The sequence below is a fragment of the Chinchilla lanigera genome, unplaced genomic scaffold, assembly GCF_000276665.1.
Source record: "Chinchilla lanigera isolate Chin_1 unplaced genomic scaffold, ChiLan1.0 scaffold00011, whole genome shotgun sequence".
In the NCBI taxonomy this organism is placed as follows: Eukaryota; Metazoa; Chordata; class Mammalia; order Rodentia; family Chinchillidae; genus Chinchilla; species Chinchilla lanigera.
The window spans coordinates 13656783-13681062 of NW_004955412.1; the positions used below are offsets into that span (position 1 = coordinate 13656783).

The 24280-nt window shown below is 44.6% G+C and overlaps 1 protein-coding gene across 8 annotated transcripts in view; it reads left to right on the top strand.

The window, feature by feature from the left end:
* Positions 1 to 24280, top strand: part of Dixdc1 (DIX domain containing 1) — a 73234-nt gene that overhangs the window by 16090 nt on the left and 32864 nt on the right. For all 8 annotated transcript variants that reach the window (XM_005378089.1, XM_013511056.1, XM_013511058.1 and 5 more), the window contains 4 exons: positions 14516 to 14645; positions 18469 to 18594; positions 21040 to 21271; positions 22060 to 22167. In XM_005378089.1, coding sequence (XP_005378146.1) covers positions 14516 to 14645; positions 18469 to 18594; positions 21040 to 21271; positions 22060 to 22167 — 596 coding nt within the window. The remainder of the gene's footprint in view (positions 1 to 14515; positions 14646 to 18468; positions 18595 to 21039; positions 21272 to 22059; positions 22168 to 24280) is intronic.

The window sequence follows — 24280 nt, forward strand, 5'->3', positions numbered from 1 at the left end:
AGTGCTGGGATAACAGGTGTGTGCTACCCCACTCAGCTGAAGAGGTTACTTTAATAAAGAAAAAAAAAAAAAGAGGTTACTTTAGATGCTAGGGTATAAGTGGGGTGGGGAGAAGGTTGAGAGGAAGATTTAGAGGTGGGGAACTAGAGAGTGAATGGATCTGAACACCCTACCATGGCCCCAGCCTGGGAAGATACGGTTTTCCCTATTTAAAATATCTGGCTTTCGTGTGCTATAATTTTTTTAAATGATGAGGCAAAAAATAAGAAGGAAAGCCAGGCATGGTGGTGCATGCCTGTAATCCCAGCATTCGGGAGGCTGAGACAGGAGGATTATTGTGAGTTCAAGACCAGCCTAGGCTATAAAGTGAGCTCAAATTCACCCTGAATTACACAGTAAGATCCTGTCTCAAAAAGAAAAAAAAAAAGGAGGAGAAGAAAAATAAAAGTACTAGTCCAACCCCCAGAGAGTAACAGCCATTCACACAAAGCATATGGTGTCTCATCTGCTGCAGAAGGGGAAGCTCTAATCTATTGTTAACACCAAGCAGCAGAGCTTGCACCACCGGCCTCTTCCGAGATAAACATCTTTGTGGGAGCAGAGGTGGTGTAGCTGGTGCTCACAAAAGTCTTTGGAGTCAGTTTTTTACAGAGCCAGCCGCAGGCATTTGCAGCAAAAACCTCTGCCCTTTGGGTGAGCAGTGCAAATTTCTTCCGACCACAGGAAGACATAATCAGTTTAGAGGTTGGCTCCCCAGATTTAGATTTAAAGTGAGAACGAGAGACATAGAGGTGAGGAATGTAACCCTTTACCTGTGGGTAAGAATTGCCCCACACAGTTGCGAGGCTCTGATCACCCCACTAGATATCACTTAACAGGTCTAATGGACCTACCAACATAGTAGTAACACGCCAAATGCATTTCTTTTTAATCGTTTTATTTTTTGAGACAGGGTCTCACTATGTAGTTCAGGCTGGCCTCGAGCTTGGGCTGACCCTCAGCCTCTGGAATGCTGGGACTATAGGTGTGCACCATTGTGCCTGGCCAAAGGCATTTCTTCCATTAAACTTTTTAAAGTCAGTGATTTCACTGAAGACATTCTCCTCAGCCTTTTATGCTTCGTGAGCATGGAAAGAATACTGAGTAACCTTGGCACCTTGATCTCCAGCACTGTCCCAGGGGGACTTTAGGTTCCGCGACGACCGCAGTCTCGCCTCACAGTTCCACAGTGATCGTGCACCTTGTCCCTTCAACAAGGCCGCGTACCTAGGTCAAATCTGGAACTTACTTCAAGCATTGCCCCACCCTTGAAATCTTGAACTCTGAAATTCACTGTGGGCTCAATGCCCCAATTGTCACACGCCTACATTCCCACTAAACTTTTTCCTTTCCACCAAATTGGCCTTTTATTACTGTTCTTTGTCCTCTCGGCTTACCTACTCTTTTTAATTCCTGCTCCCTGCCCCAGACTCCGTGACCCGTCTCTTCAAATATACGCTCTCCACTGGCTTTCCTTCCTTTGCCTTGGTGATTGAGGCCTCTCTGACCATGTCCAGCCCTAGATGAGCCCAGGCTTGGTCTCGGTGTCCTCCATCCATGTCCCAGGCCTCCTGGGCGCTTCTAGAGCGAATCACACATCCTTCGTGCTTGACTCAGCCACAGCGTCGTGATTTGCAGCCTTAGCCGAGCGCCTGGTGCTGCCAGCGCGTCTTTAGCGCTCACTGTCTTTTCCGGCCTCCCGCAGCATCTGTTCCAAATTTCAGTCTCTTTCCTGAGGCTCCTTCATTCTCACTATCCTGTTCTCTCTCAGCAGACGGACTGGCTTACTTTGCACGGGTGACTAGAGGGGCCTTGGGAGGGAAGCTTTTCACTTGCTGTCTTGGTTACTTTTCTCTCCTTGCTGAGACAAAATACCCAACGCCCAAAATGAAGGAAGGAGAGGTCTACTTAGCTTATGGTTTGTGGAGGTTTCAGTCCATACCTGGCTGGCTCCGAGGCAGAAGATAGTAAAGCAAGAGCAAAGGGGGAAATGGCAGCCGAACAGCAAACAGCCAGAGCAAAAGGTAGGAATGGCAGCAAGCAGCCTCTTTTTCTCCCTTACATTGTAAACAGGCTACCCCCACCTAAGGGGCGTGTAGCTCTCACACACTGTCCATGCCCTCCTCTTCCACAGGCTCAGGATGTATACAAAGTAAGCACCCTGGCTTCCTGCTGAGTCACTTAGCCAAACCTCTAGACTCCCCAAGTTGACACAATGTATCAACCATAACACTTGTCTTTCCTTCACTTGGCATTTCTCCAGTAGGGCCCAACTCAGGATTGGATTGGAGGAAGCGGCCCTCTTCCTCCCCTGGAAACCTTGCTACTTGCTTTTCTTGATCTATTTCTCCTTCCCTGACCCATTCACTTAAAATAATCTCATCTCCAGGAGTCCTCTTTCCCTGCCCTGCCTTCCTCTCCAGATGACGCTCTTTATCCTCCCCTTGCTGCTTTCATTTTCCTCCTTCTTGGGGTGTTTTCATTCACTGCCACCCGACCTTGTCTCACCCCTCTACAGTATGTTTTCAGAAAGGTCCCCGAAGCCTGCTGTCATTAAATGAGATGGCCCTTCCGGGCCTCAGTCTGACTTTCCTGCAGCTTCAGATCTTATCAACTACCCATCTTAAACTTCTCTCTTCCCCATTCCTCATGTAACGCTGTGTCCTAGTGGCACCTTCTAAACTAAATTTGTTGTTGCTTATCTCATCTTGTGTCTCCTCTTTAAGTCAGTAAATCCCAGGTTCTGTGCCTTCTCATGTTTGTTTTCTTCTTGCTACAGTCTAAATCATACATTCCTTGGAGTGAGTTGAGTGGGTTCCAATCCAGGTTCGATCACTTATCAGCGCTATGACCTTGAGCCAGTTTTCCCATATAAAAATGGGGTTAATAATATTGATTGTAATGAGTGGCTGTGATGATTGCAGGAGATAATGCCTATAAATTGCCCCCTGCGGTAGCTGACAAGGATTGGCACCCAGTGCATGTGAGTTCTTCCTTTCCCCTTCAGGGCCTCACTTCCCTGTCCTTTCTGCCAGATAATTTCTTACCGTTCACTTTACTACTTCGGATGCGGAGAGCAGGACTTGGAGTGAGCACTGAGCTCAGACCCTTGCCCTGCCACTCATAAGCCCTGTGACTGTGGTCATCTGTTACTCTCGACCTTGGCTTCCACATCTATTAAAATGAGAGTAACAGTTCCTCATGGGGTCAGTGTGAGGGCGTGCACACACACACACACACACACACACACACACACACGAAAAGATGTAGTCAGGGGCTTAGCACAGCAGTTGGCATTGTAGAAAGTGCTCAGGAGAGGGTAGTTATTGTCCCACTTGCAAATTCGTATGTAAATACTTTCAAACATGTGCCTTCCACTCAGTCCTTCTCTCATGCTCTGACCTCTGTTGTTTTGTTTTGTGTTTTGTGTTTTGAGACAAAGTCTCACTACGTAGTTCATTTCAGGCAGGCCTTGAACTTACCATGTAGCCCAGGCTGGCCTTGAATTTGCAGCAATCTTCCTGCCTCAGCCTCCTGAGTGCTGGGATTACAGGCCTATGCCCCCATGCCCACTGGCCTCTGGTTTGCCAACTGGCTGTGGAGCATTTCTACCTGATGTTCTACATCTAAGTCAGACTCTTGCTCAAAACTGAGCTCTTCGTTTTCCCCCAGTATTTGCTGTCCACATAGTCTATCTTACTTAAAGTAGCACCAGCCAGCCGGTCATTAAGGCGTGACTTTCAGGACCTTCGCTTTCGTCACTGCCTGCATGTGATCACACCTTTGATTTGTTTCAGGAATCTCTTCTTTTGTAACCCGCAGTGCTTCCGTTTAGGTCCTCATCCTCCCTCACTTGAACTGTCACCTCGTCCCCTTGCGGGTTTCTCCGAATCTGCACGCACCCCTTTATCCCTTATTCTAGTCTGTGTCCAGAGGGACCTCTCTAAGATGCAAGCCTAACAGTTTGTCTTCTGTTTCAAAACTCCGTACTTTGCTGCTGAAGGCCTTTAAGCCTTAATTCTAAGTGCTGGTGGCCCCCCTTCCCCCGTGTTACCGGGAATTGAACCCTGGGCCTGGTGCATCCCAGGAAAGCACTCCACCACTGAACTACATCCCTAGCTTTTTGCGTTTTCCTGTCCTGAGACGAGGTCTCACGGAGTTGCTTAGGCTACCCTCAAACCTGCAAGCCTCCTGTCTCAACCTCTTGAGTAGCTAGGATTGTAAGTGTGTGCCGTTGCCCACCGCAGCTGGCGTAAGTGCCAGGAGGTCTTGGGCTGACCTGTACCTCCATCTTCATCACCTGGCAATGGCAGCTGCACCCGTACACTGATTCTGGAAGTGGCCATCCCTCCAGGAGACCTGGTGGGTTCTCAGCTCTTATCCGCCGCCTCTGCCCTCCTACCCTCTCCCGCTGGCAGATACCCTTAAAGGACCAGTCAATGTCGCTTCTCCTCTGGACCTTTCCTGATCCATCCTCTCATCCTGCTGCGGTTTCTCTGCATGGGTGACCTTCTTCTGTTTCTCCGTGTAACAGTAATCAGTTTGTGTCGTAGCTATTTATGCGTCTGTAAGCACTGGTCTCCAGATAGCAGGGAATCAAGAAGTGTTGATTTGAATAAACGAATGCCTTCAGTGACAGGATCTTGTGAGACAAAATCTAATAAGTTAACATTTCTTAAAGGTAAACATGGATGAAAAAGCCAATTTTACAAGTGTGAAGATGAAAGAGATGTGGCTTAGCAGCAGAACATGTTAAAAGTTTAGTTGACAACTTAGTGTGAGGCAGCCATGGGTGGTGATGACGAAGAAAACAAAACAACAAAAACCTGAAAAGGAGAAAAAAATGTGAAATATCTTTAAAAAAGAAGCAGAGTGTCTGGTTTTATAATCAAAGTACTGTGTTTGGTTTTAGTTTAGGTATCATTGTTAGACCAGGAAGCAATAATTCTTTCTTTTTTTTTTTTTTTTTTGGAGGTTAAGAGTAGGAAAATTTATTGGTGAAAAAGAATGAAAAATAGGAATGGGGAATAGGAATAGCTCCTGAGAGACAGGAGGGGTCCTGAGTTGGCTGCCCAATAATTCTTGAAAGAGCTTTGTTTTTAAGGATTTTTTTTTATTTGTAAAATCACCAAAATAGACAAACCACATGATCAAGAAGAAAAAGGAGAGAAAGCACAAATATACAAAATGAGAGATGGCAATGGAAAAGTAACCACTGAAGTATGAAAAATAATTAAAAGAGACTTTCCAGGCCTCTATGCAAAACATTTAAAATTTTTGATAAAATAGCCAGGTGTGAGAGCTATTTCCCCAGCACATGGGAGGCTGAGGCAGGAAGATCACCACGAACGAGTTCAAGGCCAGTCTGGGCTACAGAGTGAGTTCAAGGCCAGCCTGAATTACATGGTAAGGTCTTGTCTCAAAAACAAAACAAAACAAAACTTTGATGAATGGATAATTTGTAGGGAAGTATTGATGGCCAAAAATGGTAGTGATATAAAATTTTGTTTTCAGTTTTTATTCTTTATTAGTACATCTTTGCAGTACATAATGATTACATTCCTTGTGGGAAGTTTGTACAGGTACATAACATATAACTGTTATGTGTACATAACACATACATTGGCAATATCTAACAAATCACATAATCACTTGTTCTTTGACAGAGCAATGTTACCTTTCAGGATCTACCCCGAAAACCTCAGTCAACATGAAGATATGTGTGTACAGAGAGGTTCTTATTGCAGCATTGTTTGTAATTACAGAACAATCTAAATACCCATATATAGTATCCCACGTGAAAGAATATTTACTATGTTAATTATATACTTGTGGCTGGATGTAGTGGTGCACGCTTGTAATCCCAGCACTTGGGAGGCTGAGGCAGGAGGATCAGTTCAAGTTGGAGGCCTGCATGGGCTACATAATGAGTTCAATCCCAGCCTGAACTACATAGCAAGACCCTGTCTCAAAAAAAATTATATACTTGTAAGCATATATATATATGTGTACATAATATATGTATGTAAGCATATATAGTGTACATTATATATGTACATAATATATATGTGGAATGTATACGTATGTCTCTATATCAAGATAGCTAACCACATTATGTGTGTACATATACATATGAAAAGGAAGAGGAGGGTCATAAGTTCAAGCTCAGCCTGGTCAATTTAACAACAGTAAAATCTTGTCTCAAAATAAAAATTATAAGAAGGCAAGGGATATAGCTCAGTGCATAGGTCCCGGGCTCAATTTCCAATACCACGATGGTGTGCGTGTGTGCCTGCATCATGTGTGCGTGAGTGCGTGTGTAATCCTGGAAATGCAGAGTTGTTTAAAAGATACAGAATTTTAGTGCTGCAAAATGAAAAAGCTCTGTGGATTCATTGCACAACACTGTGAATACCGTACACTTAACGCTATTAAGCTGTATATGCACAGTTAAGGCGCTAACCTTTGCGTTACATTTTACAACCACAATTAACAAAAAATGACCTGAACTTGTGGTAAGAGTACAGGAACCAAGATGAAGGCATCCCAGTCATCAAATCTAGAGTAAGCTATGCAGTAATATAATAATTGAATAAACAAATAAAAAAAATACCCAGGTGCTCATACTGATATAAGTAAATAAATGAAGGAAGAGCTCTTCAAAATAAAAGCTAGATAATGGGAAGAGGGAGATAGATCTTCTGCAAAAGGGAGGGAGACAGAGATGGAGGAAAGGGAGGACGGGAAGGCGATGAAAGAGAAGGAATTACGGTGCGTTCTGCCCGTGTACCAGCTCTCCAAGAGGAGTGTAATCATTGTGAACTGCAAACGGGACCAATACAAATACAAATAATTCTAAAGTTACAAAATGTCAAGAGCTTTAAGCAGGTATTAAATGTGTTTCTGCCTTCCAGGTGTACCGTCTCCTAAAATGTCAAAGTGGGATTGATTATGGCGACAGACCTTTTCTTTCAGAGTCAGTCATTTTGTGCTCCAATTAATTGTGCTAGGAGCTTCACGTAGAGCCAACATGAGGTCAGCAGTCAGTAATAATAACAAAAACTTGGGTGACGTTTATTCTGTGTATGTGCCACTATACTTAGAGATGCCTGGACATTAGCAGTGCAGACAGTATCACAAATTTCTTCAGTGACGTCCCATTAAAGGTCAGTGAGTTTAGGTTAAGCTTCTTATGTATTAGATAGAGATGACTGATTAAAAGAGCTATGCTATGTCTAAATGGAAATTGAAGTATGTCACAAAAATGTCGTCATGACTGTCATACTACAATAGTATGCATGGCTTTGATTTTAAATTTTTTGTGTAACATTTTAAAAGAGAACTTTAAGCAAGATAGTTATTTCTGTATTGTCTATATACATATTTTCACAGGATACAGATGATTTTTTGTAATTTTTAGTGTTATGTATATTACAGATCTATTTATTAAAATAGACTTATATGTGTATTGAATATAATATACAAATTAGTGTTATAAAAGAGGAGAGAGCTCTTCCTCACAGTAAGAATTCCAATTAATATATAGAGAATTAATGGTGGAATTAGAAAATCTTCATGTAGGAAACATGTAATTGCCCCAGGAAAGAAAAATCAGTGGTATTAAACTTAAAATGGACGGGGAAAGTAATGATGAAAAAAAGATTATTTTCATAGTTTTGGAGCATCTTACCACATGATATTTATTAATTAAAAAGGAGGAAATAGCAGCTTTACAGTAAATAAAACTTGACCAACACTACCTTGAGGAAGCAATCAAAGTTAACGTCACCAATAATGTAACATTCAGGCATCACGTGGCTTTTGAGACGATGTACTCAGAATGGCACAATATTCTTGGGAAAAAAGCATTCAAATTTACTTACAAGGATACTTAAGGTATTGCCAAATTGAGGGTTATGAGAAAATACTGTATTTTCCTGAAAATAAGACCTATAGCCTTGAAAACTGAGTTCAAAAGTGCCAGCCCCAGTCACCCTATCCTTGCCTTATCTGCCTTTACAGGGTAACCACTGAGCAAAAGAATAGTGAGGTATAACCTTCTGCCAGCCAGTGCTTGTTTTCCTTGTCAGGTCTTCTTTTGGGATAAACATGATACCTGGCTGAGAATGCTTTCAAAAATTGTCAAGGTCGTGAAAGACAGAAAAACTGAGGAACTCTCCCATATTAGAGGAGAGCAGAAAGACAAGACAACCTAATCCCAGCACTGGGGAGGCTGAAGCAGGAGGATCACTGCAAGTGTGAGACCAGCCTGGGCTACAAAGTGAGCTCAAGGCCAGCCTGAACTGCATAGTGAGACCCTGTCTCAAAAAAAAAAAAAAAAAAAAAAAAAGAAAAAGAAAGACAAGACAAGACAACCAAATGCAGTATGAGATTTTTGGACTGGGTAATGGACCACAAAAAGGACTTCAATGGGACAGTTGGGGGAATTTAAATAAACCATAAAAAATGATAAATGCCTGAGGAAATCTTTTGTGTTTGACCTGTTATAAACATTACCCAAGGTACACGTGTTGAATATTACTAGTAGGTACACATTTTATGTATCAGTTAAAAACAAAAACAAAACTTGAATAAAATCTCCAATTAGTGGTGCCGGGTCAGCATTAGTTTCCTGTTTTGATCATTGTACCTTGATTACCTAAGATGCAGACTTTTTGGTTGGTTGGTAATGGATGTCGCAGAACACGCTTTCCATTGTTACTTTTCGTAAGACTGAAATTATTTTGCAGTGAAAAGTTAATAAACTAAAAAACAATAATTAGAGATTACGAATGACTCCTCGGGGTGAGTCAACAAAATGGTCTAGTGACCACAGAAGGAAAAAGAAAAATATCCTGAACGAGAACGCTTTACATCTCTCAGACGTAACTCACCTGCCCAGACCCAAGGAGGGGACTCAGAGACACGAAGCAGAGTGAAACTGGGACCTTAGTGTCACTCCTGAAGATAGGGTGTCGGGAGGGAGGCATAGCTGGGGTAGCTGCAGCAAGCGATTTATGTCCTAGGACACGGGTCCCTCCCCTGGCTCCTCAATGGCTGATTATTACGGGGTGTACAGTGTCTCCTCACATTGTCTGAGGTCTTTTCTCCTTTCCCCACCGATGCCTGCATTTTTTAGGAAAGACTGTCTCACAGGTTTCTCTTCCCTCAAGGTCCCATTTGCTTAGGGTCCTTCTAGATGCGTGGACTTTGTCACGTCTGCAGGCTGTTAGGCAATTTTAACTGCTAGTAATTTTCCACTCAAAGTTAGCTACTTTGTTTTGAAAACTGACCACTTTAAATTTCTTTCTTTCTTTCCTTCTTTTTCTTTCTTTCTTTCTTTCTTTCTTTCTTTCTTTCTTTCTTTCTTTCTTTCTTTTTTCCTTTCCTTTCCTTTCCTTTCCTTTCCTTTCCTTTCCTTTCCTTTCCTTTCTTTTCTTTTCTTTTCTTTTCTTTTCTTTTCTTTTCTTTTCTTTTCTTTTCTTTTCCTTGAAACACGGTCTCACTGTGCAGTTCAGGCTGACCTTAAACTCACTTTATAGCTCAGGCTAGCCTCGAACTCGCAGTGATCCTTCTGCCTCAGCCTCCCAAGTACTGGGATTACAGGCGTGCGCCACAATGCCCAGCCCTAAATTTTTATTTCTTACATGTTCACCTACAAAGTTTTGTATTAGGTTCTAAGCATCATAATTTCAGATTAGACCAGAGGAACATAATACTTGTCGCCATTTCATGTAAAGAATGGTTCACATTGTCTCACATCTCTGCATGTACCTGGGAGCACTTGATGAATACTGATACATCTGGGCTTTACCCTCAGAAATTCTACTTATCTAGGGTAGGACCCTGGAAGTATTAGGGTTTTTGCTTTTAAGCTTCCCAGGTGATTCTGATGGGTAACCAGGTATGTGAACACATTGGCTAAGGGAAAGGGGACATTTAACTAGAAAAAGATTGAACTCAGTTCTACAAGAATCATGGGGAGAAATTTGATATATTCTGGGGTAAGGTCTATTTTTGAAGAGCTTTCTTGGTTACCTGGATGTGCAGTCAGGTGTCGGACAGTGGACAGCGTTTCTCACTTATAACCGTGCAGAAGTCACTAGGGCGTTGTTTTAAAATAGGGGTTCTGCTTTGGTAGGGCTGGGGAGGAGCCTGGGAAGTCTGTGTTTCTCCCAGGCCCCCTGGTGGTGCTCTTGCTGCTGCTCCAGGAACTGCATTTTGAGCAGTAGACGGTCACGTAGTGTAGAATATGGTAAATGGGACTAAAGCATGGAATGCAGTGGAGGAGGAGGTTTACACTACAGGGCATGCTGATAATTTTAGTGAAGTCATTTAAAACTCAGAGATACATTCATTGAGGTGCAGAAGGAACATGGCCTTGGGGGATAGATCTGCATCTCGAATTCATGGTTTACTATCTGGGTGACCCTGAACAAGTATTTCATCGGATTTTTAGTCTCAGTTTCCAAGCAGCAATATGGATACGGTAACGTCTTCCTGGTAGATGAGCAACAGAGAAAATGTGTTTAAAGGACATAGTGCAGCTTTTGTGACAGAGTGTTTGCAGGAAAGCAGCGACTTACCATTTATGCTGCGCAATCCTGAGAGCTGTGATTAATGTGCATGGAAAGCACCATTAGGAATCTCTAATCAGCTTTGCATCACAGACAGTTTACCTCTGTTCTACAGCCAGGGGAAGGCTTTGCCTACTTCAGTAGAAATTATCTTGTCCTAATGAGAAGTACTTGGGCTCGCCTGCTCCTGCATGGTTAACTTTTGCATTATCTTAGGTCTTGGCTTCATGAGATGTGACAAATGATTCACTGATTCACAAATATTCACAAATAGTTTTTGAGCCCCTGTTACTCTAAGAGTCCAAGCGTTCTAGCTACTGTGACTCCCAGCATGCAGCATTTTTCAGACCTTAGCGCTTTTGAGTTTGCTATCCTCTTTGCTTCCTCTGCTCCTTTAGGAATCCCCCTGAAGCTTGTCTTTGGGTTGGGTTCATACTTTCATCACACCTGTACACCCCATCGCTTCTTGCTACAGTCTGCGAGCTTTTCTCCTTCTCTTCCCTTTTTTTTCTGCAAGCCTCCTGCAGCCACGGGGGCTCTTTGTACAGCCGTGGGGCTGGCACGCAAGTTTGTGTAACTGGATGCCTTGCCACATAGTCCTTTTAGGGAAGTCTGAGGTAGGTGGGAGGGTTAGAGAGGGCTTTCTCTAAACGACAATGCTTGGGCTGAGGCTTTCGAAGAGAAAGCAGGTAGGGGCAGGGGAGTGGCTGGGTCCTTCCGGGACACGGCGGGCTGTGTGGAGGATGAGTGGGTGAAGCTGGAGAAGAGGCAAGGGCTGCATGTGGCAGACTTAAATGGTGGTGAGGAAGTTGGATTTTATTTTGAGTGCAGTGTGAGACCAGTGATGGGTTTTAGGCAGGAATGTGTGGAGGGTGAATGGAGGGGGAATTAGATACAGGCAGATTGCTTAGGATATTCAGGATATGGTGGAATTGAAAAATATGCGGTGCATTTAAATAAAATAATTACAGTTAAAGACACATCACTGTCCCTCACACACACACCCCAGCGCTCTTGCCGCTTTCCAAAGCAGGTCTGTAAGTCCTGTGTGACTATCTTTAGTTGTGCTGTTGTGGCTACTTCAGTGTCCTGAATCAATTCAAAACACTTACCTTACACGATTATTTTGACCTGGGGTAGAGCCAGAAGTCAGACAGATCTGGTGAATAATGTGAATGAGGACACACCTCAGTGTTCTTACAAGCCTGCTTTTACATTGCGTCTCACACAGCAGGGTTATTCAGCACATTTTTAATCACACTTCATAATGACACTAACGAGGACTTCCAGAACTGCTTCAGAAAGTGGCAAGAGCAAGGTGTGGTGACACATACCTATAACCCCAGCGCTCAGGAGGCTGAGACAGAAGGATCACCATGAGTTTGAGGCCAGCCTGGGCTACATAGTGAATTTAAGGCCAGCATAGACTACACGTAGTGAAACCCTGTCCCCCAAAAAGCAAAACAAACACAAAAGTGGCAAGAATAATGGGATAATGTATAAATGTGGTAAATCTTCAAAGGCAAGGGGAATATGGGGCGGGTAATGGCAGTGTGTCTTTTACTGTAATGAAGGTTTTAACTTTCAACTTCCACCACATTTTTCAGTCATCCCTGATAATTTATTTTTATTTATTTTGCATGTGGTAGTGGGGATTGAACTCACACTCTGCACAGTGAGCTAAATCACCAGCCCTTTTTGTTTTTTATTTTGAGACAGAATCTCACTAAATTGCTAAGTTGACCAGGCTGAGCTTCATCATGCAGTCCTCCAAGAATGTTGAGCTTATAGGCAGAACTGTTACTTTTAATGCCTTTTCTGGTCTTAATTCCTTTTCCTCAGACAAGAGTGGTTCAGTCCAGAGCACCCTTTGCCTGGTCTGCTTCAGGCAGTGCTTTGGCTATAAGGTGGGCGTAGACCTTGGAGCCTTACACAGCTTAGATTGCCCTTAGCAGTAGGCACCTGGCCCATGTTAGGCAGAAGATGCGGCCATGTCTGTTCTAGCAGTGAGCTGGATAGCAGGAGGCCCTTGGCAAATGCTTGCACAACATTTACTGGGTTTTAATAACATGTCCGCTATGTTCTAGCTATCGGAACAGTGGAGAGGTTACATAACCTCTCCAAACTTCATCCATAAAGTGGAGATAATACTCTCTACTGCTTTTTTTGAGAATTGAATTGAATGATGGTGGTGATGACAGTAGTGTTGACCATTTGGTAAACATCACTTGCAGCCAGGTGTGGTGGTACTTGCCTGTAATCCCAGCACTTGGGAGGCTGAGGCAGGAGGATCGTTGGGAGTTTGAGACCAGCCTGAGCTACAAAGTGAGCTCAAGGCCAGCCTGAACTGCCTTGTGAGACCCTGGCTCAAAAAGACCAAAAAAAAAAAAAAAAAAAAAAATGTGTCAGGTCCTGTGACAGGTATATTCATTTACTTGTTAAACATGTAAAAAACAACAAAAATAGTGTTTAGTTCATGGTAGGTACTCAGTAACGTTAGACCTCCCCACTCTCCTGACTATCGCATTTCCTATCTTTTGTCAGTAGCCAATAGATTATTGCCTTAGCACAAAAAAATGATTTTATTTACATGCATAAATTGACAGAATGAAAGTAATGAAGATTTAATTTAAGCTCAGGAAGCAGCCACCGTGTAATTTACCGGGAAATAATTCAACATCATTTCATTAAGCAAGTACTTAGGATTTAGAAATCAACTGTATGTCAACCAAATTATAATTTAATACAATTAGCCTTTGAATTTAATTTTTAAGTTAGGGTCTCGGGCTGCTATAGAAACCACACACAGCTGTTGTCTGGACCAGGGCGTTGTTCATGTGCTACTTAGAAATTAGTGCCCATTTTCTGACCAAGTCCTCAGAATAAAACATCCGAGAACAGGTTCTGTTCAGTGGACAGCATGGGATATGTAAGGCTGTTCCAGGGTTGGGATGAGTTACATGTCTGCGTAGATGCCTGACGGTTCTCTGATAAAACAGGACCCTAACTTCGTCTGAAGTAACAGTCTGCAGTGACTCTGCTCACCTTACCTTTCCTTTTTCCTTCTTTGTGTCGGTTTTAGGTAACCGGATCTTCTTTGACAACATAAAGCAGGGATTAAAACTAACTCTGCAGCAATCCTAGGATTATGGTTTTAGGAGAGTAAATCTTGGGTTGACCGTGAGATGGTTTTATATAAATCTCATTCTGAAGAAAGCAGCTATGCGAGAGCTCTGAGCTTGGGTTATTGTTTATCTCTGGCTCGGCAAGATCGTTTGTATGAGTATCACAGTCTGTTGTACGTACAGCACCCTGAGAGGTTGTTACTGAAAAGCTTGGTGAGCTGCTGGCAACAGTGGTTACACCTGAAAACTGGCTGGGGTCCTGGGGCTACCCGTCATCTCTGTCGATAGAGCAAAGCTCGAGAAAAGCAGAAGTCGCAGTCGGTGAAACACTCACCTCCTTATCTTTGTCTACAGTGCCACCGAGTCAGAGCTTATATGATCCCCAGAGACTAGTATAAAACCGGAGAATTTTAGGGCATGCTCTGGGTCTGACCCTGATGCTTTTTTTTTTTTTCTTCTTTCCTTAAAACCTCCTCACCAGGCATGATGGCACACATCTGTAATCCCAGCACTCGGGAGGCTGAGGCAGGAGGCTCACTGTAAATTTGAGACCAGCCTAGGCTACAAAGTGAGCTCAAGGCCAGCCTGAACTGTATAGTGAGACCCTGTCTCAAAAAGACCAAAAATAAAACTCAATTTAAAAAAAAAAAACACCTTCTCTTTCTGGATGTAGGTTGTCCTCCATACTCTAATCTCTCATGCTGCCTTAGAGGTATAAGATAAAAAGTGAAAGTAATACACCACTTGTCTTTATTTTCTCCTTTTATTTTCCAGCAACAGCTGCAGGCCTATGTGGCCTGGGTGAATGCACAGCTGAAGAAGAGGCCATCGGTGAAGCCTGTACAGGACCTGCGACAGGATCTCCGGGATGGGGTGATCCTGGCATATCTCATCGAGATTGTTGGTCAGTTGGTCCTGGACTCTGATGCTACTGTAGACCAGAATGTGATCACTGCTATCCTCTATATGCCCTTCAAAGCAGGTTGTTTCTTTTTTAGACTATCTGGCAATGGAAGCAGAGAAGACTTAAAATACTTGCTCAAGCTGGACATGGTGGGATATGCCTGTAATCCCAGCACTCTGGGAGGCTGAGGCAGGAGGATTGCAAGTTCAAGTCTAGTCTGAGCAATTTAGTGACTTAGCAAGATCCTGTCTCAAAATAAAAAATAAAAGGGAAGCTGGGATATAGCTCGGTGTGAAGGCCCTGGATTCAATCCCCAGGACTATAAAATAAAACAAAACCAAAATTTGCTCAGCGTTCATCTGTTTATTTATTGCTTACTAAACACTGGGTGGCAGGTACTATATTGTTTAAGAATATGATAGGCACAGTTTATGTTCTCAGGAGCCCCAGTCTTAAGTGGAAAGACTGGAGAGTAAAGTCAATTCCATTACATACTTAGAACTTCAGTAGGATGGATGCAGAGAGGAGTACATGGAAGGGACACTCTGTCCAGGGTTAGGGTTCAGGGACGGCTCCCTGGAAGCACTGATGTCTAAACTGAAGCCTGCCAAAAGAAATGACGTCACGCGGAAGCCCACCAGGAGACCTGATGTCTAAACCAAAACCAGGAAAGGAAGCAGTAGCCAAGCAGAAAAGGACCCCTTTACGTTTGTTATCAGCACAAAGACCCCTCTAGGATACTACTATTTGTTTCATGCAAGGATTTTTCCCTTGTGAAACCCTGGAGCCATTCTTACTAGATAGTGTCATACCTTATTTCCATAGCATGTGTCCATCGTTCTGTTGCTATTTTTTTCACTGAGTGGTAGTCATAATCATTTGTTTACTTACCTATGGCTTCCCTAGAGGCAGAGTTTTTTAAGTGTGTGTTCAGTACAATTCTTTTTGTTCCCACAATCCCTAACCAGGTGCACATTACAGGCACTGAAAACTTTATTAGTCAGCTGGTTTTGCTTTAGACTCCTTGAGGGACGTGGGGGTACAGGAAGTACAGAAGAAGCAAGCTTTGCACTTTGCCTAGCCTTGAGCCCCTTGTAAGGACAGCTGTTGAGTTCATCAGAGCTTGCGTTTGTAGTGATGATGACAGTGTCCACAGATGCCAGCATTGAACACTTTCTACTTGGTTTAATTTCATTTAATCATCACACCCTTGGCAAACAGATACTATTGTCTCCACTTTCAGGAAACAAGTTTAAAAGAAGATTTGTACAAATAAATAAATTTATTGAGTAAATAGTAGTACATAGTGTCAAGCAAAGAAGTTAAGCACACAGAGCCAGGCATGGTGGTGGCGCACACCTGTAATCCCAGCACTTGGGAGGCTGAGGCAGGAGGATCATTGCGAGTTTTAGACCAGTTCAGGCTACAAAGTCAGTTCAAGGCCAGCCTGAACTGCAGAGCGAGACCTTGTCTCAAAAAGAAAAAAGAAAGAAAGAAAAAGTTAAGCACACTATTTTGATTTATTTTTGGTGTGGGTAAGCACAAAGATTGGGTATCCCTTATGCCAAATGTTGCTAGAAATGTGTGAAACTTTTGGATTTTGGAATATTTGAAGAGAGCGTTGCTAACCTGAAAATCTGAAATCTTCTGATTAGTAATGCTCAACCTGCACTGCAGTTTTGCTCATGGTATGAAGTCTAGAGAGATTAAGCAACTTTACAAGGTTGCACAACTGTAATTGCTAAAGTAGAAGTATAAACCTAGACTGGCTTTAATTCCAAAGTCCATTTTAAACACTTAATTTTTCACCTATTTAAATAAGTTATACACGGAGCCTGTTTTTCTGGTAGGAAATCCTAAAGGATATGAAGTTAAAAGCCTTTTTTCCACCTGTACCTCCCCACCGGCTACTGATTCTCCTTTCTGGAGGCAGCTAGTATTAGCAGTTCTTCCTAGACATGCTTGGAAATGTACATCTAGAAACAATATGAATCTATGTTCTTATTTTCCCAAAACCCAGATTTTCAAACAGTTTGTTCATTCTCTCTTTCTCTCCACTGTTCTTTCTCTCTCAAGCTACCTCCCCAGCCCTTGGCAGCCAGTCTTTCTCTCTGTCTTTCAAGGTGCTGGGGGTTGAACCCAGGACCAGGTGTGTATTGGACAAGTGCTCTACCATTGAGCCACATGCCCAGCCCTTAAACACGATTTTAAATTAGGAATTTGCAATATAAAAATAACTTCAAGGTCTCTACCCAAATTTGTATGTTTAGTCGTTAACTTTTCCTTGAGTTCTAGACATGAATATCTGATTTCCTAGTCAGAATCTCTACTTGGGTATCTAATATGCAGTGCTAATTTCACATGTCCCCATCAGAACTTTTTTTTTTTTTTTTTTTGTCTTTTTTTGGGTCTTTTTGAGACAGGGTCTCACTATGCAGTTCAGGCTGACCTTGAGCTCACTTTGTAGTCCAAGCTGGCCTTGAACTTGCAATGATCCTCCTGCCTCAGCCTCCTGAGTGCTGGGATTACAGGTGTGTGCCACCATGCCTAGCTGTCAGAACTTTTGATTTCCTTCCTCACGCTAATGCCTCATCCTCCGGGTTTCTTCATCTGAGGAATGTTTTACATTATCATCTGCTCAGCCACTAAAACAGGACACTTAGATGTCATTTTCTCTTCTAACACTGGCTGGCCATCGAAGCTAGCGCCTCACAAATATTAGGCAAGTACTTTCTTCTTTTTTTTTTGAGACAGGGTCTCACTGTGTAGTTCAGGCTGGCCTTGAGTCACTATGTAGCCCTGGCTGACCTCGAACTTGTGGTAATCCTCCTGCCTCAGCCTTCTGAGTGCTGAGATTACAGGTGTGCGCTACCGCACCTGGGTAGGCAAGCTACCTCCCCAACCCTTAGAAGTTGTTCTTAATTCTTTTCTTTTCCTTTTGTATCCTATCTAATCCTTTGCATGTACTGTGTGGGTTACATTGAGATCACAATCAGTATCTGACTTCTCACCAGTCATCCTCTTCTACTTTAACCCAAACCATCGTTACCTCTTGCCTTGACTATTTTCATCGTCTTCCTCTTTCTTCTCTCGCATAATCTACATCCACACAGAGTCAACCTTGAGAAACAAACTGAAGAACGCTAATCCTTTGCCTGAAACTTGCCTCCTCGTTGCACTTAGACTTCAAGTAGTTCATTGCGGCTCACTTGCCTGCCTGCCTCTCCGGCCTCTGCCCGGCCTCACCTCCTCGCCCACTCACCCAGCTACACTGCCGCTGTTGCTCTTCCTCACGTACACTGAGCTCACGCCCAACGTTGGGTCTGTACTGTGGTTCCCCAGGCTGGAATGGTTCCCCTTGAAATCTTAACATTTCCTGTTTTATTCAGCTCTGCACAGATACATTCCCAGAGAGGCCGTGGTCACTCCTTTCCGCTTTCCCTTGTGCTTACCGTTACCTGAGGCGGAACACTGGCTTGTCAGCGTGGTTGTTTTCTGCTGTGCACAGCTGTAAGCTCTGAGGGAGCAGATGCTACCTGCTCGGTATGCTCTGGTGCCCGTCATGACGCCTGACACACAGTGGGATGTTTGCTGAAGTGTGCACACGATAACTCCCCAGGACCGAGGTCATGAAAAGACCCTCCACAAGGCTTCTCATTTTCCTCTTCCCCGTCCAAATTACAAACAGCAGGACTTATCTCACTTGTATATTTAGGGATAATTTTAGTTTTCATATCAAAACTCCCTTCCTGTGTTTTTGTATTGGCTGCCGTGACATGTTGAAAATATTCCTCCCTGTAATATATTTTCTCTATCTTCACAGCAGGAGAAAAGCTGAGTGGGGTACAGCTGAGTCCTAGTAACCAACAAGAGATGAGGAATAATGTGGAGAAAGTGCTACAGTTTGTGGCCTCCAAAAAGATTCGTATGCACCAGACTTCAGCTAAAGGTCAGCCTCTCGCACCCTTTTTTTGTTTGTTCTGTTTTATCATTTTGAGACAGGGTCTCACTATGCAGTTCAGGCTGGCGTTGAGCTCATTTTGTAGCCCAGGCTGGCCTCAAATTTGCAATGATCCTCCTGCCTCAGCCTCTCAAGTGCTGGGATTACAGGAGTGTGCCACCACGCCCTGCTCCTCTCACATCCTTGGTTGATGAATTTGTTCAGCCTCACTGGTCTTTACCGTGTCAGAAATGCCAGTGGTTATGTAGCCAAGGGCTCTGAGCAGAGTGGAGTAGGATCAGGCCCATGACCTTGTATCATTTTCCCAGTTTTTTTCTGTTGGGATGGAGTGATTATCAAAATCTGAGTGCTTTGGAAATCCAGATGGAGATAGAAGTTCTCCATGCATTTTAATTGAATACAGATGTACTTGAGTGTGTGTGGGAAAATTAATGATAAGAGAAGAAATGACAAAATTGGGATATTAATTTTACAGTGTCTCATTTAAGTTATCAAAAATGAAGACAGATTACATTTTTTCAAGTTCCTTGAGTTAAATGACTAAGTATTATTTCAAATTGGCATAACCTATGCTTTTTTCATCCAGTTTTCTAGAAGGAAGATTTTACAGCTTTTCTCTTTTTGGTATCAGAACAGTCCAAGCAGGACGAAAAGGGCTCCATAACTGCTGCATATCCTGTCTTTAGTGGTGGCATGAACCAGGCAGATTTGCCAGGCTCCGAGGCAGGAGCAGTAGAGGTGTCCTGGGAAGGCGTAGGCTCCCTTGTCCTCTGACTGCTTCTCTAGAACTGCCTAGATCTGGTTCTGTCTTCGGGTTCTGGGTCTTATTGCATGCGGGTCTGCTGCGAATGAGAGCAAAAAGGACTCTCCTTTCAGGTGGGATCATTGTGTTCCCTGTGCTGGATCATTTGGGTGGGCCAGTACTCACTGTGGAGAGCATCTGGTAAAACGCATCAAATAACTCTTCTCCACGCTTTGCATATCTGAGAGATTTTGAAGCCAAACAAAGAGAATTTGGGGGCTGGGGATTTAGCTCAGCGCCTACCTGGCAAGCGCAAGGTCATGAGTTCGATTCCTGGTATCAGAAGAAAAAAAAAAAAGAGACAGAATTTTACCCATCTCTTTTCATTTATATTCACCAGATCTATCACATTTTTTTTTGGTCTGCTTTCTTTTTTTGTCCTAGGGCAGAATTTAGAATGACAGATGTCTTTGTTCTGGTCCCCATGTGGAGTGAGCTTAGGGATCTGGCCCAGTAAAGTCAGCTATTTGGAGGGAACAGTGCCATTCGGGGCATCGTTTTCTTCTACGTGGAGAAATGCAAGTTTCCTAATTAATCCTGCTGCAGTGAGTTTTGTCCCTCCTTTTTGCTTTGCACACTGCAGCCAGCATGAGGTAAGAGTACACATGCTTGTGCTGCTCTGCAAGTGAAGGCCCATAGCATGAACTCCAGGGCGTTCCTGTGGCTCCCCCACCTAAATGACCCACCTTTGATTCCTACCCCGGCAGCCTCATCTTTCCTTCTCCCCTGGACCTGGTGCTCTGGCTATGCTGACTTTCTTTTAGTTTCTCCACCACGGATGTACAGTGTGCCTGACACAGGTAACTTAAAAGTCTGTAATAGCCATGTTACAAAAAAGCAACAGACGAAATTAATTTTAATAATATTCTAACAATATATCCAGAATAATACTTCATGATAGCAATATAAAGTTATTGAGTATTCTGTGTTCTAGGCTGTCTGATGAGATATTTTGCATCCCTCTGTGTGTGTTAAGTACTAATCTGTAGCACAGTGTGCAGGACAGTGACATTTTATTTTATTTTTAAATTTTTTGTCTTTTTTTTTTTTTTTTAAGACACGGTCTCGCTATGCAGTTCAGGCTGGCCTTGAGCTCACTTTGTAGCCCAGGCTGGTCTTGAACTCACATCAATCTTCCTGCCTCAGCCTCCTGAGTGCTGGGATTACAGGCGTGTGCCACCATGCCTGGCAGGACAGTAACGTTTTAAGTGCTCCACAGCCCCGTGTCATGGCTCTCACATGGGACAGGGTAGCTCTCGTATGTCAGGCTTTCTTATCTCTAGACCTTCAAACCTACTGTTCATTTTCCCCTTCTCTCCGCATATCTAATGAGCCACTATTCATCCATCTGGTGTCAGCTGAAAACTTGCTTCCTTTAGGAATATTTCCCCGGTCCCGTAAGACATCTCTGTGCTGAGCTCCCAAAGACTTTGTAGTTCTCTTGTCTAAACAGCGTCGCACTTTATTATACTTGCTTTAAAAAAATCTCCCGTCTCCCTCCTTGAACGTACCTGTGTGAGGACAGAGACCCTGACTGCCTTGCTTGCCCGTCTCGCCAGCAACGCATACCAACGCACGCGTCCTCAGCCTCTGCTTTTCTCTCAGGACTGCTGTTCTCTTCTCTCCTTCAGATATTGTGGAGGGAAACCTAAAGTCTGTCATGAGGCTGGTGCTGGCCTTGGCAGCTCATTTCAAACCCGCTTCTAGCGGGACGGCGAGCCAAGCACAGGCCTCCAGACCCCTGCTGCAGAGTCACCAGCCGCACTGCGCCACTGCGGTGGCCCAGGGAGCAGCTGCTGCTCTGGCTGACGTGTGTCATGACGTGTCACGCTCCGGGCGGGATATTTTCCGATACAGACAGAGGTAAGGGTAAAAACCTGGGGATGGGAGCCGATCTCTCTCTTTGGTATTTTCTTTGTTTCTGGTGCTGGGAATCGAACTCAGGACCTTACACTTGCCAGGCAGGCACTTGTGCCACTGAGCTATATCCCCGGCCCCTCTTTGGTACTTTCTGATACCATGCAGTAGATAACAATACCACCCAAACAGCCCCATGTTGTGGGAAAGAACACGGAATGGAGGCTGGGGAGGGCTTATTCTGCAGTAACAGAATGTAAAAGAACCATAAGTGAAAGCTATTTCTTTTTTTCCTGCCCCAGTTTGCACGCGCGCATGTGTGTGTTTGAGACAGCATCTCACTATTTAGTTCAGGCTGGCCTTAAACTCACTAGCCCAGGCTAGCCTCAAACTTGCAGTGATCCTCCTGCTTCAGCCTCCCGAGTGCTGGGATTGCAGACATGCCCCACCATGCCTGACTCAAATTTCAAATGCATATCTTTGGCAGCGTGTGCTTGCTTCGGGGGAGCCCCTACCCTGAAATCCAGAAGGCCCAGCTGTTCTGGGGGGTCATGGCAAGAAGTGCTTTGGGGTTGTGTATCCGCTGAGGAACAGTGTCACCCCAAGGTGTTACAGGGATGAGCAAAACGTTTTTGTGTCTTCCTTCTGTACCAGGTTTCAAGTGTCTCTGAAGCAGGTTTTGCCTTACTTCTTACCTACAATGTCCGTAGAATTGGCAGTACCTCAGTAGTAGTAGAGCTGGCTAAACCGCAGCACTGACACCCTCTCTACTTTGCTGGTGCCCCTGGCTGTAGGAACAGCAGCATGGACGAGGAGATTGAGAATCCGTACTGGAGTGTGCGGGCGCTGGTGCAGCAGTATGAAGAGCAGCAGCGGTCCCCGTGCGAGTCCAGCTGCTCCAGGTAACTGCGGCCTCAGATTCTTTACCACCAGAATCCTGGCTGAAAGCTGAGGTTCTCGGGGGAGTCCGGGGGGAGTCTCGGGGTTCACCACTTCAAGTAGCAACACAAAAAGACATAAGGCACCTACCTCATTTTCTTCCGGTCATTTGATGCTTGACTTTAAAGAGCTAGTGCTAGGCAGTATCCCAGGCTTTGCGTTTACAGGGTGGGGTAGGGCGTTGGTGAATTTTGCTTATGGGAAAACTGTGCAGAGCCGCAGTGTGACCACATGGGGGCATGAGTCGGACCTGTCAGAGCCCAGCCCTCATGCAGCTGCCGGTGTTTATGACAGCCAGCGCCCTTGCACTGTCTTAGGGCCCCAGTGTAACTCTTTTAAGTTATGGCCCAAGAAGGCTGTGTAAAGCTCACAGCAGGAGAGAAGCTTGAGCAGAGCTGACTGAAGAGTTAGTGTTCCCGATGTGCATTTGTAGGCCTGGGAATTATGGTAGTTACCATGCCCTGGAGTGAGCAAATGCCGTCCGTGACCTTAGCAGAGGCTGTTTTCCTTACAGCCAAGTGCAGAGACCAGAACAGGACACGGTGTGCTAATAAAAGCCCGACCAATGCCAAGTTAGAGTGGCAGAAAAAGAGGATTTTCCTGGCTGGTATAAATCATGCTCCTGTAAACACATCCCTAGATCACATTAGCTTATTCACTAACTTGATTTTGTGGAGGAATCATAATTAATTTATGCTCTGATGACCTTTTCTTTCCGACTCGAACCTAGGATAATGTGCTCTGTTTAAGCCTAATTACCCCTCATGGGTATTTCATATGTTTTTGCTTCCGTCCTTCTTTTCTTTTTAAAAATTACTTAATTTGCAGAGCTGGGGGTTGAACCATGCGTGCGAGGCAAGTGTACTACCACTCTACGTCCCCAGCCCATCCTGCTCCTATTTCTTTTCCTCATAAAAATCCCACTTATTTTGATGGACCATTTCCTACTTTATTGAGGTCATGTGGCATTCTTTCCAGCATTTTAATATACTGGGAACCTTGTTCAACTTTAAAATTTTACATTTAATAGTTGTGCCTTTCTATTTGTAAAGCACATATAACAGAAAATTAACCATTAAACATTTTAAAGTGTTTAATTCAGTGTCATTGAGTGCCTTCATAATGTGCAGCCATTACTTCTGTCCAGTTAGGAGACATCTTCATCATCCCCAAAGGAAACCCATACCCATTAAAAGCCATTGGTGAGCTTTTCATGGGAACTTAAACCGTTGCTCCTTTTCTTGCTGTTTGGACTATCACTGGCTACAGAATCAACATGCTCCCTTCCATAATGAGATCTCTTGCGCTCTACTCTCCCGAGCCTAACAGTGCCTGCCTGAGTCCCGGAGACAGGGAGGGAAAAGGCTGTGGCTTCCTCCCTCTGGGTAGGAAGCTTCAGGCAGGGCTGGAAGTCTGAGACTGAACCAGGGACCCACTGGAGATCAGGGTGCCGCGGGCTACTGGTCACTGTTTTCTAGAGGAGACAGAGGAGAATAGTTCGCTTCCACCATTCCGGTTTCCTCTCCGTTCTGCTTCGGCCACTTTCTTCAAATACCAGCCCTTTGGGGTGTTCAGTCAGCACTCTGCGTTTCCTCAGTGAGCCCGAGCGAAGGGAAGGAGAGGGCTCTCTCCGCTACCTAGGGACCCAGCAAGCTGGGTGCCCCCATCCCTGCACCTCCACACCCCACCCCCGCATCCCTGCGGCCTCCGACGTGACCCGGAGACCCCGCGCTGTCGCTGCTGCGGATGGGGAAGGCAGGGCACACAGCCCCTGGCGTCTCCACGCCCTGGCCCTGCTGCTCCGGGGTCGCCCTGGCGAAGCTCTCGCTGCCCGCCTGTTGCTCCGTAAGCCTCTGGCCCGCCTCCCGAAAGATCCTAGCAAAATGCAGGGCGTGGGTGCGGCACGAAACGGCCGAGGGCAAGATGGGAGGTGATGGGCGACCCGCAGGGTCCCTGGGGACATCCTGTCTGCCCCCCCAGCCTCCCCCGCCCGCGGGGATCCGGGCTGCGCGGTGCGCGGCGGGGGTCTGCCCGGACCCGGTGCACGGAGGGAGGGGTCGGAGGGGAGCCGCCACG